Source organism: Tetrao urogallus (genome assembly GCF_951394365.1).
Source record: "Tetrao urogallus genome assembly, chromosome: 17".
Classification (NCBI taxonomy): Eukaryota; Metazoa; Chordata; class Aves; order Galliformes; family Phasianidae; genus Tetrao; species Tetrao urogallus.
This window is the reverse complement of record NC_136830.1, coordinates 732,504-746,808: the sequence shown is the minus strand read 5'-3', so window position 1 is coordinate 746,808 and position 14,305 is coordinate 732,504. Positions and strand designations below refer to the sequence as shown.

The 14,305-nt window shown below is 51.2% G+C and overlaps 1 protein-coding gene across 1 annotated transcript in view; it reads right to left on the bottom strand.

Annotated features, from left to right (window-relative positions):
• The window catches only part of SEPTIN5 (septin 5), a gene marked incomplete at both ends in the record, with an annotated part of 32,329 nt that extends 18,762 nt beyond the window's left edge, over positions 1-13,567 (bottom strand). The window contains one exon of the mRNA XM_079543776.1: positions 13,514-13,567. Coding sequence (XP_079399902.1) covers positions 13,514-13,567 — 54 coding nt within the window. The remainder of the gene's footprint in view (positions 1-13,513) is intronic.
• Positions 13,568-14,305: the final 738 nt, after the last annotated feature.

The following is a 14,305-nucleotide window of genomic DNA, read 5'->3' as shown; positions in this document are numbered from 1 at the left end:
TCTGCAACAGGAAGGAGGAAAACGGGACTGTAAACTGACACAAATGGCAGGATCTGCCTCCAGTGCAAGAGGGAAGAGGGGCAGCGGGGCAGGGGAAGTCTCGTTTGATCCAAAGAAGAGTCAAATTCTCTGTTCAGCAACAGTGGGGTGGAATTTACATCTGGGCAGCAGTCTTGGTACCACCTGGGATGAGGCCAAGAGAAAAGCAAATTCCTCTTACCCCCCTTCAGTACTGCCTACCCAGAGTCAGGGAGGTTCCTCTACGGTCACACAGATGAAACAGAAGACTGCTTTTATTTTCCCAGCCGTAGCCTGCCAAAGCTCAGCATCTCTTCAGCCTGAGTTTGTGCCAGAAGAAATTCAGGCTTAAGGGGAAGTGGCTGGACTCCCCCGCATGACTTGCGAGACAGCGCTCAGGCTGTGCTCACTACAGTTCGCTCGTATGCCAAAGTCCAGGGCTGCGCTCGGCAGGGCAGCCTCAGCAGACAGGAGGCACTGCGCTCAGTGGACATCAGCACAGTCCAAGAATTCTGGACTAAGATGTGCTAGAGAAAATCTTAGTGACCTCAACAGGAACAGAAAGAAGGGTCTTTTACCATGGCAGGAAGAATTCTCCGCTAGTTTCTGCATGCACTCTCCTCAGCTCCCCAGCACAGCTCAGCACCCTACAAGACAGGGCCTGACTTCTCACCAGGAACTGCTCTGGTATCTGGTGCTTCCAGCAAGGCCTCTTGCCCAGCTACACTCTTTGGACTCTGTTCTGTCTTCTTTTCCTTGCTACTCCCTCCCCTTCCACCAGCATTTAGAAAGATGAGAACAGAAAGAAAATACTCCACAGCCATCCCCGCCTCCCACCACACACACACATCCTGCAGGCAGCAGGCATCCTGTGCCACTGCCCAGCTGCACCCCTTCCCCAAGCAGCACGGCAGCCAACAGCCCTAAACCCTGGCAAATAGCAAGATGTCAGGAGCTAGCAGGAAGGTCCTCAGGAGAGAGAAGGGGCACTATGGGCTGGGAGATCCCACCCACACACAGCAAGGGCACGAAGGGATTGGGAAGCACCAGGCTCTCCCCACAGCATCAGCCTCTTGCCTGCAGTGTTGAAACAGCAACAGCAACATAAGTTGTGGTTATAGCTCCAAACACTGCTCCACCTCAGAGCTGGAGATGGATGAGGTCACCGGCAGTCTGAAATCACTTGTTCTCAAGCTGCTCTCAAGACTGTGCCACAGAATAGAAAGAGTGGGTGGGGATGGGTGGGGAGGGAAACCCAAATCAGTGGAGCACATTCCCCATTAAAAGCTCAACACTTCATTAATCTCTGGCTCCCAGTCAGCTGCCACCAGAACCATCCACCCTCCTCTCTGTCCTTCCCCTGCAAGAGGGAACCTGGCAGGAACACCAGGCTGTGACACGTGCTGCATGGGACTGTGCTCGACCCCTAGCTTCCCAAACCCAAGCCAAGCAGAGCTCTGGGGAGAAATCACAGCCCAGTGCTGCCCAATAAGTTCGGCCATACTGCTCCACCTTGTGCCCAGCTCCAGCTGCTGACCCTCAGATGCCTGTGCTGCAGCAGTCCATCTCTTTCTCCCTGTGCACGTGCAGTTTGCAGTGATTTGTACTGGTCACTGATCCCACCCAGGCAGCACTAAATGTGAGCCAGGCCACCACACCGATCACAGCGACAGCATATCCAGATCAGGTAGGCCTTAACCCACACCTCAAGGAACCAGGCTGAGCAAGGAGGATGGAAATGGAAGTCAGCAGCACAGGAAAAGATCTTTGCCCCAGCCAAGCTTGACAAGCAGCAACCAGGCCAGTTGTTCAGTGGCATCATTTAAAAAAAAAAAGCAAAAAAAAAACAAACAACACAACACACATTGACCACAGATGAATCAGTATCTCATTCTTGGAAGCACTGAACTGACCACAGTGCCCAACAGGGCCTCAAGCAGTAACAGCCAAGATATATCATGGTCACACTGTTCCCTCCTCTGGGGCCGTGATTTTGTTCCTTCACACCAGATTTTGTTCTAACAGAGGGAAGCACTGAGGTTTTACAAGCCCCTTCCAGAATTCCCTGTCTCTCCTTACAATGTGCTCGGGGCCATTTTGTGAGTAAAAACAACTGCTGCAACCCACGTGCTGTTTGACCAGCTCCAACCCATGCATGAAATGCATGTGGCCTTGGCCTTCAGCATGTGCCCCAGCAGTGGCTGGCCAAAGCAACCCTGAGTGCGGTAACTTCTTTTTACCATGGAATAATGGGAGCCGCTGTAAATGCAGTGGATAGAGAAGCAATGGAGATGCCTGTTGTGTGCACAAACTGTTGTGTGCACATGCCACATATTTCTAGAATTTCCTGCAACCAGATAAAAGACTGAAACTCCAGAGCACCTGCACTGTCAATTCTATGCTAGTTTCTCTAGATCACACAGCACTCCTGGGGCTCAACAGCACGACTGCTGCTCCTCGGGTGTTCCCCAGTTGTTTCCCAGCCTCATTCCATGGGCCAACCTGAGATATCAACCAGACAAGAACACAATGAAAGCAAGAGCTTTCTCCCCTGTGGGTTTCAGTCCTTCTTCTGTCACCTCTAAAACCATAGCGAAGTTCTCTCCACTGCTAACACCAAGCCTACCCTGCTGGGCCCTTGAGGATGCTCCGAGACATTCCAGAGGGGCTGTGCTCTTCACTGCACCCAGGCACGCTGGAGAACTGAACCATGCTCTGTAGCAGAAAGAACCCACAGCACTGCTTGTAGATCTCCCACTTTCTGTAACCTTCACGCTCTTCCAGCACTCAGCTGCTCTGTGTGTGCAGGAACAGGCAGCCATTTTATGTTCAAAGCACTGCACATGAATAACACTGCACGCACTAATGCTCTGCAAAGATCTCATGTATATTCCTTCTGTTCATTTGAGTGGGTTTTTAGGACACTCACCCAAAACACCAGTAAAAGCCATTCAGATTGAAAGCTGCGCTTAGTCCTAGCAACAAGAACATCAGAGCTGCTGTTATGCTCCTCCCATGAAAGCATGGCTTTAGAGCTCAATTCTGCCATTTTGGCAAATTGCACTGGTGCTAACTCGGCAGAAAAAAATGGCAACCAGTTTGAGTAGGAATACTGTTACTGTTCCAACCAAATCCCAGGGATGGTGCTTTCTACCAGATTTGAGAAGCATCTTCCCTCTCTCATTACCAAAAATCACAGCCTTAGGAAGAAACCTTAGCACAGAGCTCCTTCAATCCAACTTAGTCCTAAATCTTCTCACTCCTGTGCATTTTGTTCCATGATATTGTTGACTCATCCATTATTTTTTTTTTCTGGGCTCCACCCAAAAATAACAAGAATGGTAAAGGAGGTGCAAAATAGGAGATAAGGAACAGGCATTGGAAAAGCAGAGTTCCTGGAAATGTCACCTTTGAAGTGATTATACTGGATTTCTGGAAGCCAGAGAAACGAAACCAGCCTAACGAAGATATTAGACACGACAACATAATTTGGCTGTAAATGCTGTGCTTGTTGGACACACAGAGCACAGCAGTACTCAATGTTAGAGAGAACTCAGAAGCAACGAGGTAGAAAAATTGCATTTGCTAAACTACGCTTTCCTGTGAAGCAATCCAAGAGAAACGTAAGCAGCTACACGGGCAGGGACACAGCTCCATCCCCTGCAGCCTCGTGCCCTCAGGCTGCACAGAGTGAGCAAATCCCGAGATGAGAAGGGGTACAAAATCTGGAATGCAAGGAGCACTGGCACCAGCACTGCTGAGGGACAGGTGAGGATGCAGGGGCTGTGGTGCTAAGTGCACACAGGTAACACCCCCTTACCTGCACATCCCATCAGTGGGATATTCACAGTAAAATCAGTTGTGTCAGGCTTAATTCATGGCCCAGGTTTGTGAAATTTTGATAGGACTCTTCTCTGATGCAATTTTGCCCTATGCGAGGAAATCAAATTCTCCTTTCAGGCTCATTTATAAACCACTGCTTTAAGAACACGAAGTGAGATCTGTCTTCTCCACCGGAGGAAAGGACACTGGCCCACTGGTGCAGCATGGTAGCCGAAAGGTGGGCGCCTCGAGTTTTTTGAAAAATAATAAGGAAAGAAAAATAGGTTATTTTTCATTAAAGGAAGCCATAAACCCCCAAGAAACAGGCTCTGAGCACCAGATATGCACAGGCCCCCACAAATTACCTCAACCCTTGGGCGTACGTGAAAAAGGATGTCTGATGAGGCAAGAGCAGGGCCTCACCCAGGCGTTTCCTGGACATGCATTGCTGGTAATGTCACAGCAGAGCCTTTGAAATGCCCACCACTGTGCTGTAACACACTTCAGTACCAAACATGACCAAGAGGAGGATGCAGGGGAGGAACAGCAAATGTGAATGAACATCTACACACTTTGCAGGGAAAAATAAGATGGTTCATGAAGCTTTCAGACCAACAAGTCTCGTGATATCCCTCGTTAGCAATCCCACGCACGCCCTGCACTGTGCTACATGAAGGACAACTCCAGTAACACCATCACTTGTTTACCAGAAGAACAATTCCACTATTGACCAACACCTGCCCATGACACTGGGATCGCAGGAGGAGCAGGGGGACGTTCCAATGACACTGGCCATTCAAAGCAGGCAGCGGAATGCCTGGCACTGGCTGGAGCCTCTGAGCAGCTGCTGTGGAGTGACCCTACCAGCTCAAACAGAAAAGCTTTCACTGACATTAATGAGGGCTGCTGAAAATAACGCCACCACACAGCTATGAGATGGCCTTGCTGCATGAGGACCAGCAGGACAAATAGAGCAGGCACTGAGGAGGAGGAACCTCAAGCTTCATCCAGTTGGTTTGGCTTCTATTTAAACTCCCATGAAGTCAAATGGCGTGAGCTGATGTGGAGGGGTGGGCCAGGCAACACTTCTCTGAGTGGCAAGAGGACACACTCCTGCTCCCCAAAAACATCCTGCCCGCAGGAGTAATGCTTCAGAGGACCACCGTCACAGTGTGACAGTACTGAGGTGTATGTGCAAAACATACCTCTGGCTTTCTTACCTCTACAGGTCTGTCTGAGCTTCTGAAGTGTCAGCCCCAGGGTTGACAGCCTGGAGCAGAGGCAGAGCATTCAGCTGCTCCATGGACCTGGAGTCCTTCCCAAGCATGTGCCAGGATTAACTGCCCAGAAGCACCGAGTCCTGCTAAATAACTGTCTGCTCTAATTCCTGCTTCCCTCATAAATACACACTTTGCCAAGGGTTCCTTTCATGGGGAGGAGAGTTCTTGAAAGTAAGCAGACGAACAGCAAAGTATTAAACTCAGGAGCAAGGCACGAGCAGCTTCCCTTCTGTGTGCTACAGCTAAAGGAGCCAGAGCACTGCCCCAGGCACAGCACAGGAGCCATCAAAGCAGGGATGCACAAGCAGCCTCTGGGAAAGAAGAGATGCTCTCAGACAGCATCCCCCCCTCTCTGCTGTGCACACACACTTGCTTATCTCAGTACTGTGCCATCACAGCAGCAGGATTTTGCTACAAGCCATTCCCCAGGAACCAGGGCAAATACCAGCAACCTGAGGCTGTGATGCTCCTTCCATTGCTGCCTGACCACCTCTTCTGAGCAGTTCAGAAACTCTATAGCATCCTAAGGGCCATAAACATCTTTTTTATGGCAGGCCGTGGGTAAAGGGAAGTTACTCTTGATCCAGATGGGCATCTCCAATTCTATATTCACAGCACTGAACACTGAATGCAGAGATTCAGAAGAGCTTCAAAATACGCAGAGCAACAGGACAACATGAGCAGGGCAGGCTGCCAGCAGATGCTCAGCTTTGTAACTCAAGTTTCACCTGGATATGTAATTTAGGTAGCAGTTAATTTATTTTAAAAGTGGATGTAAGACTCCACGTGTGTGTCACAGCAAGAATGAGCTGAGCACAGCAGGCAGGATTCAAACAGTTCCCAGGCTGACCGAATAGCCAAGAGACATTACAGATTGCTGAAAGTGAAGCAATTTGTCTGGGAAGTGATCTTAAAAATAACAGGAATGCAAACTAAAGCAGTGAAAGACCTGTTCCTTGCGTGCTCACATAGCTCAGGGGTCTGCAAGGCAAAACGGAGCAGTCACAGGAGCGCAGATCACAGCTGTATCTGTGGGCTTTGCCTCACAGAAAGCAGAAGGAAGACGTCAAACTCTTGAAGCCTCTTTTCCCACAAGCCGAGTGGATCTTTTCTTCCTCTCCCTCGTTTCTGCACCGAGAACGTCCAGAGGTCAGCGGGCTGAGCTGGTCCCCATGGCCTGGCTCCAGCAGCCAGCACTCATGCTCCTGCGGTTTATTTGTTAAGACTGCATTCCCAGCTCCTGGTTCCTGGGCCAGAAGTCATTCCAGAGGAATGGCACCGGCTGCCCCGGGTGGGTCAGGCCGAGGCAGGCCATCCCAGCGCCCCACACAAACCCTGGACACTCTCGATAATGAACTTCAAAACAAACAGGGCACTCCCAAAGTTCCCAGGAAGAGCAAAGATCTGAGCTGAATAAAGCTGGCATGCAAAGGAGCCCAACTCTCCAGCTCTGAACAGACACACAGTACAGCACTGGTGGACAGGGATGGGCCAGCCACCAGCAGTTAACCTCAGGGTGAGAGCAGCTGTACAGAGCAGCAGCCCAACAGATGTGAGCTAAACTCTAATCAAGGGCTTCCCACCTCTGACTGACATCTCGCTCACACCTTGCAGACCCCACATTGAGTGTGAAGCACAATATGAGATCCCCAGCACACCACGCTCACCTCAGCCCTCCCTCAGCCTGTGCTGCCATGGCACAGCACCTGAGGGCTGCCCAGCTGCATCCAGCAGTGTCTGCCATCTCAAGCATCTCTGAACTGTGGCTACACCTTCTTCCAGAAACGAGCTCCAGACTTCTCTTAAAAAAAAAAAAAAAAAAAAAAAAAAAAAAAAAAAAAAAAAAAAAAAAAAAAAAAAAAAAAAGAACTTTTTTTTTTTTGGACTTCAGGAGCAGACAGTTGTACTAAAGCTAAACAATTCACCTCCCCCTCTTGGCATTACAGCCTTGCAGATGCTCGTACAGGGTTTCACTTCCTCTTCAGCTCCTCTTGGCCAACACTGAGCCAAGCTTTGCTGCAGCCCTGGGCACGCTCTCCTCCACAGGTAAAGGCTGGGAGCGACAGCCCAGAGCGGTGCTGCAGCCTAAAGCTAAGCGTTAGCAAATTGCAACATTTTAATTAACACACTGGAAACGCACCCATACAAAAGAGGGGGAATTAAGAGTACTAATCCATTCAGCCCCTCAAGATATAGAAGACTCTTCACTTGAGTTGGGACTAACAAAAGATCTCCTTTGCTTTCCTCAGTCCAGCCGCTCCAGGCAGCACTGCAGACACAAATCCTTCCTCCCAGCACTCAGCACCACCTTCCACCACTCATTTTAAACAGTATTTATGGGATACCAAGTTGTGGATGAACAGCAGCACACATGCTGACAACAAGCACATGTTCTGGGATCTGATCCCAGCTCTTCTGACGCACCACACACAAATCCAGCTTCTGAACATCACTGTGGGAACACACTGACTGCAAACTTCTTCACAGCTCCAGGAATGATTCTTTGGGACAAAAGGAACACATAACAGCAGACAAACATTCTTTCTGAGCTTCCAGGCTGACCGCACTGCAGACATACACACACACACAGTCCAGCCCGCATGGAGTTATTTCAGCATGCTACAAGACAACTTGCATAAGCTTGACAGAACTCTGAAGTCACACAATGTATCTGTCTGAGATGCCATACATTCCCTTCTTGAGAACTGGAGGATTATTCTGTGAGATGTCACTGCCCAAGGAAATCAGTCTGGGGCAAGAAGGGGACAAAGACCACTGTTGCTCAGGAAAGAACCTGTGAAGGTGAGCAAGGAAGGTGCCTGTCACTTCATCCACAGCTATGCAGAAAAAAAAAAAGTAGCCCAGGAATCACTTAAAGTGGAAGAGAAATGAGATAAACCCTTTTGGCTGAGTCAACAGCTGTCTCAGCAAGAAGTGCTTGAAGTACCAAAGATGGAGCACAGCTCTCCAGGCTTGGATTCAGCGCACACGGCTGCCAGCAGCAGCACAGTGACAGCAGTACCACTGCAGTGCGGGGTGACCCAAAGCTGCTAGGGGAGCCCCTTGGGTTGAACATTCGTAACTCCTTTAGCAAAGCTCCAAAGACCTCAGCAGGGACCCAACGTGGGACAGCACAGCTGGCTGAATGCACAGCCCCCACTGTACGGGGTATTTAATAACCAGCGACTTAGACCCAAACTGAGGATGCTCCAGAAGACACCGAACTCAAAGCTTGTCTCCCTGCTCAAAGGCTGGGACAGGACTGTCATGACACATTAAGTCTATTTCCTGCTACTATAGCCAATCAGAGAACAGTATCCACATGAAGCTAGTATCATTTTTGAGAGCATTAGAAGCTTGTAAGAGGCTCCTAGACTCTGGAGGCCTGAAAGTATCCAGGGAATGGGTTTCTCTGTATTCAGATGGCAACAACACTTTCACCTCTGCAATTGCAAACCACCTTTCGCAATGTCCCAGCACGCTGCAACCCAGCAGCTGAGCAACAGTGTCACAGGCGTCCCTTGGGGTTTTTGCCCTTCGCTAACATCAGGCACAGCACCTGCCACACTCACATTGCTAACGTGCCCAAAGGGGCTCTGCACAATTCACACAAGAACAGCAGAATTCTGGATTTGCATGTAAGTAGCAAAACAGTTCATGGAAATTCAAGGGATAAAAATCCCCACATGGGGACACCTCCTTTTCATAAACTGCATATTGCTAGTAGCTCTGGGCAGGCTGAACCTCTCCCCTGCCCTGTGCTGATGACCGTTTTACCCATTTGGAGCATAAATAATTGAAGAGCAGGAGGCAGGCTGTGCCCAGCTCTCCAGCCACTCCAGTCACTACGTAGCCACGCACTGACCTGCTTTTACGGCCCTTTTCCAAGAAGTGAAGCAGGAAAAAAAAAAAAAAAAAAAAAAAAAAAAGAAAAAAATATTTAAAAGAAGCCTAAGGATGGAGCTCACCTCCTGAGCTCAGAATAACCCACCTGTGAGACACAGGGCCGCCTGCAGCAGGGCTGTTCAGACAGGGGTCGGCAAGAAGTCAGAACCTGAATGCCAGGACCTGCTGCAGTCCCACCCGGCTCTGGACACACTGTGCTGAGCACTGAGCCCTGGCCCAGTTTGGAAGGGAAGGAACCAACATTGCCTTTTGAATTTGGCTTTAAAAAAAAAAAAAAAAAAAAAAAAAAAAAAAAAAAAAAAAAAAAAAAAAAAAAGAATAAGACACTCAAGGCTTTATACAGAGAAGTAAAAGCTCCCACCCCAATACTGTCTGGCCAAGATACACTGGGACAACAGAAAAACAAGCAGAGATGTGCTGCTTTAAGTGCTTCCAGTATCCACCTCTAGAGCCTGTGACTAATGCACGGCTCCCCTTCTGGCAGGCATTTCTCAGGAGCCAGGATGTAAGACTGAGGCTGGAAAACACATCGGTTGAAGAGACTTCAACACAGAGAGTCAAAGTGAAACAGCCTCACCCAGTGCAACCCGCAGCTGTGCTGAAATATTCCCCTCGCCAGCTGCAAACACAAAACCTTGCTTTCTGCTAGCAAAAAAACCCTCACCACAACCCACTCCGTTTGAATGGATACAGATTGTGTCAGACTTGTGCACAGGAACAGATCCCTACTGCTCCTCCCAGTGACTCAAAGAGTCACGACTATAAAATCACAGCGTTAACCCTGAGAAAAAGTGCACTCTGCCTGCCAGGTTCCACGCAGTTCTGTAGGAGCACCAGTAAGCAGAACCTTCCCCAGGTCACAAGATCACAAGAGCAGCTCTTTTAAGGAAAACAGATGGAAGATAAAAATGCCGCAGACATCTAACACAGGTAGGTAGGAGTCCTCCATGCTGCTCCAGCACAGACTTGGTTGCAATTCCACACAGAGCAGGAGCAAGCTGCTGTACATCAGAACCTTGCACACAAACAGCACTTATCGCCTATTTCACAACTCAGCTAATCAATTTTCATCACATACACGCCTACACAGAAATCAAGGGTGACATTAAGGTCATCCTCACCAAGCTCAGGACACGGGAATCGCTGCTCCTCCTTCTCTGCTCTTTGCCACAACCCCCTGCCCACAGTGGAGCACTGTAGGATCATCACACAGCACCCAGGAACACCTCAGGTACCTCTGCACCACGCGGAGCACAGCCTTCAGAGCAGCTCACGCAGTTCTTATAAGCCCCTCTGGGTTCTTCTCATCACAAAAGGCGAAGGCTGTGGCTCAGAACAAACTAAGGGGAAGGAGGGGATTTCCACCTACCAGGGCTATCTGATAAGGCCACCAGAAGGACTGAGGTGAAGGCTGGCCTGAAATTGATGCTCTATTTTGGCACAGTTGCCATTTTAGATGGGAGACATCTTTGCTTTTGTAATACCTATCGTACCACAAACAGAAATCTCTGCTTTTTGTTGCTGTTTTTCCCTAAGTAATAACAAAAGCTATAGATTTTGAATACATAAAATTCCAAATTTCAAAAACAAATAAAAATGCAACAAACTCAGGAGTTCTCAATGTTTGGGTTTACAGTAACAGCATTCTTACAGCCAAACAACCGTTTGCACAGCATCTTTCTTAAACACGATACCCCCACGTATATGTTTAACTGAGAAGCAGACTACTTCAAAATATGTTTAAGCAGAAAAAAAGGACCAAGCTGAACACAAGAGGCACAGCCCTGTAATTCCAAACCCACTAAGAGAACTGGATCCACCAGACCGCTTCTGCTCCCACACCCAAACAACTTTGCAACTCGATGGGGTGGAGAGATCAACTTGGGAAGGTGTTCCCATCCCGCTGACCTAACGAGGAACAAAGACTTCAGAGAACATCAGAGACACGAGCCTGAGTGAGCAGGAGCCAGTTCCAGCGACGGGACAAGGTCACACCCCAAACAAACACACACCAACAGCATGAAATAGGAGGCATGTTCTGCAGGAGCGTGCCAGGAGACTCCAGTCTGACGACGCACTTAGGAGGTTTCACCTGTACTCCCACAGCAACGCCTTGGGCTTCAGTGGTGTCAATCAGCTGCACTTGCCCTTATAGGTTCCTGAGTCAAAACAGTCTTTCAACAAATTGCTCCATTTCCATATTTCCATTTCCACTGCTTGTCCTTCGGTACCCGCTGTTAATGGCTGCTCATCTGCCTCCCCCGCCCCTCCAGGAGAATCCCCCATTAGAGGCTCCAGTTGAATTCCTAGGAGAGAAAGCAACTCAACTGCAGCAGTGCTGAAGTGAGGAGCTTGGCCTCACCAAGCAACCTGCTGTACAGCTTCAGAGCAGAAACTGGTTTTCCTGGTCCAGGGTCCTAAACCACAACCCTTCCCCCTTGGAAAGGTGGATGGAGACCAGTACCAAAACTCCACTGACTTCACTGGCAAGTGAGATCGGTGTCAAACAAGAGCTGACATCAGAAACAGAGAGCGTGGAAAAACTGGGAATCAGGGAGATGGAGAATCTCCTGCAGTTTTCTCTTCATAAAAGCTAGCATTTGTGAGTCAGACCCACAAATCAGAGTCCTCTGGCCCCAGACAACGCATCAGCCACAATCACACTGTAAGGAAGATGAACACAGATTCTCTGACACCACATTGTTCCTTTATGTGTACTCAGCAAGTCATTAACATTATCAAGATGTCACCAAAAGCTACATTACTTACATGCAATTTATTGTTCTGCCTTACTTAGCTCTCATATCATATTTAATTTTTTTTTTTTTTTTTTTTTTAACTGCTTCTGGCAAGAATTTCAGCTTCAGCAAACGTTTTAAATTGGTACCTGCTACTAGATGCACATGGATTGGCACCAAGTAGCACAGAAAGAAAAGCCCTGCTCTCAAACAATAAAGATATCATTTGTGCTTCCATACGTTTGCTCACGTTTCAGCAGATTGCTTTGTATTCACAGCTTCATTTCCCTCCACCATCCACAAGGAACGCAGCCGGCACAGGCACACAGCCCAGCTGCCTTTGTCCTACAAGCCCTGCTCTGTGCTCAGCACCTTTGTGCACACACACACACAGCAGCACACCTGAGAAGCACACCTGAGCACCTTTGTGCACACACACGCACACACAGCAGCACACCTGAGCACCTTTGTGCACACACACGCACACACAGCAGCACACCTGAGCAGAGGCCGCTCCGGCCCCAGCAGAGCTCAGCTGCTGTGCACACACTGACACAGTGGGGCAGGGCCGTCACCCAGATGTGACAAAGGCCTGCAGGAATTATGATAGCATCTAGAACAAAGTACTCTGTCTTCCTTGCTTCTCAGCCTGGGGAGCAGCAGAAAGGAGCTGTACACATCTCCTGCTTCGCTCTTTGTCTCAAAACAAGCTAAAGAACAGCATGGTGCTTTGGGTCACAGATCTCGCTTTCGGTTCACAGCTTACACTGACTTTTTTTCCCCACAATTTCAGAACACAGCCTGGCTTATTTCCCCATAGAAACACAAGAATCGAAATAATAACAATATACTAACAGCTAACTGTATAACAGTAGCAAAAAATGCAGCAGATTAGGGGAAAAAAATCACCCACTAAGTCCCCACCGTCCTACTGCCACCAGATTTACTTTGTTCTCTCACTGCAGTCAGCAGCTCCCAAAAACACACAGCTACCTTCTCAGCGTCCACGCCCGCACTGTGGGGAAGCACCATTCCCAGTAGGGCCGGGCGGCCGCCCGCCGCCGCACAATGAGTTCGCAGCTGCAGCTCGGGAAGGCTGCGCCGCAGCACCGCCCGGCTCGGGAAGGCGTTCGCTCGGCGAGGAAGCGGACCCCGAAGCGGGCGCGAGCCGGGAGGGGCGGGGCGGGGGTTCCTCCGTGCCGCACCTCCAACCCCACCCCGCGGGGCCGCAGCTCCGAGCCCGGGGACGGCGGGCAGCCCGCATCGGGGCGACGGACCGCACGGCGCTCCGCTGCTTCCCCCTTACGCAGACGTTCGATCTCCGCAGAGAAATTCACCTTCCTGTAAAACACCCCGAACGCCTCCGAATGCCGAACGGAGAGCCAAAAAACCTGCCGATGTCACCCGATTGCATCACCACACCCCACGTCGCGGCTCTGCCGCGGGCAGCGGCCGATGCTGAAACGGCTCCTGCAGCCCCCGGGCCGCCTTCCTCCGCCCGACGCACCCGGGAAATAAAGAAAGCGAATCGCGGGGAGACGGAGGGAGCGCGACGGCCGTTTCCCGGATGCACGCGGCCGGCGCGGAGCCCACCTACCTGCTTCTCTTCTGCGGGGCGGACGGGCGGCAGCGGGGCGGCGAGGGCGGGATGCCCGCGGCGGGAGCCGGCGGAGAGGAGAGAAAAAGAAAAGAGAACGAGGCGTGAGGGCCGCGGCGGGCCGCGGGGCGGAGATACCGCACGCACCGGACCGCCGCCTCACCTGGGTTGAGCGGCTTGCTCTTGTAGCGCGTGCCGGTGCTCATGGTGCCGGCCCTGCCCGGCCGGGAGCGCGGCGCCCGCCGACGGCAGCGCGGGGTGCGCCCGGGGACCGCCTCGGCGTCCCGCCCCGCCCCGCCCCGCCCGCCAATCCCGCCGCGCGCCCCGCCCGCAGCCCGGCCCGGGGACACCGCGCCGCACCGCAGCACCGCACCGCAGCACCACAGCACAGCACCGCACCAGACCACCACACCACAGCACCGCAGCACCGCAGCACCGCAGCACCACAGCACAGCACCGCACCACAGCACCACAGCACAGCACCGCACCAGACCACCACACCACAGCACCGCAGCACCGTAGCACCGCAGCACCACAGCACAGCACCGCACCAGACCACCACACCACAGCACCGCAGCACCGCAGCACCGCAGCACCACAGCACCGCAGCACCACAGCACCGCACCGCACCGCACCGCAGCACCACAACACAGCACCGCAGCACCACAACACAGCACCGCACCGCACCGCCGGGCCTGCAGGGGGAGCGCCGCGGCTCAGGAGAGCGCTGTGCGCTCGAACGACGGACCGCTAAAAACGTCAAAAGCCAAGGGAATAAACAGGGAACGCGCTTCCAGATTTAGCAGCCCGAAATGTCGGGGGAGGCACTGAATCACGCTGCAAACTTACTCCGCGAAGCGGGAACGGGCTCCTCTGCCAGCGTGCCATTTTAAGAGCAACACTGAGTTATTCTAGGTAAAGCTGCCGGAATAACGGGAGGAGGG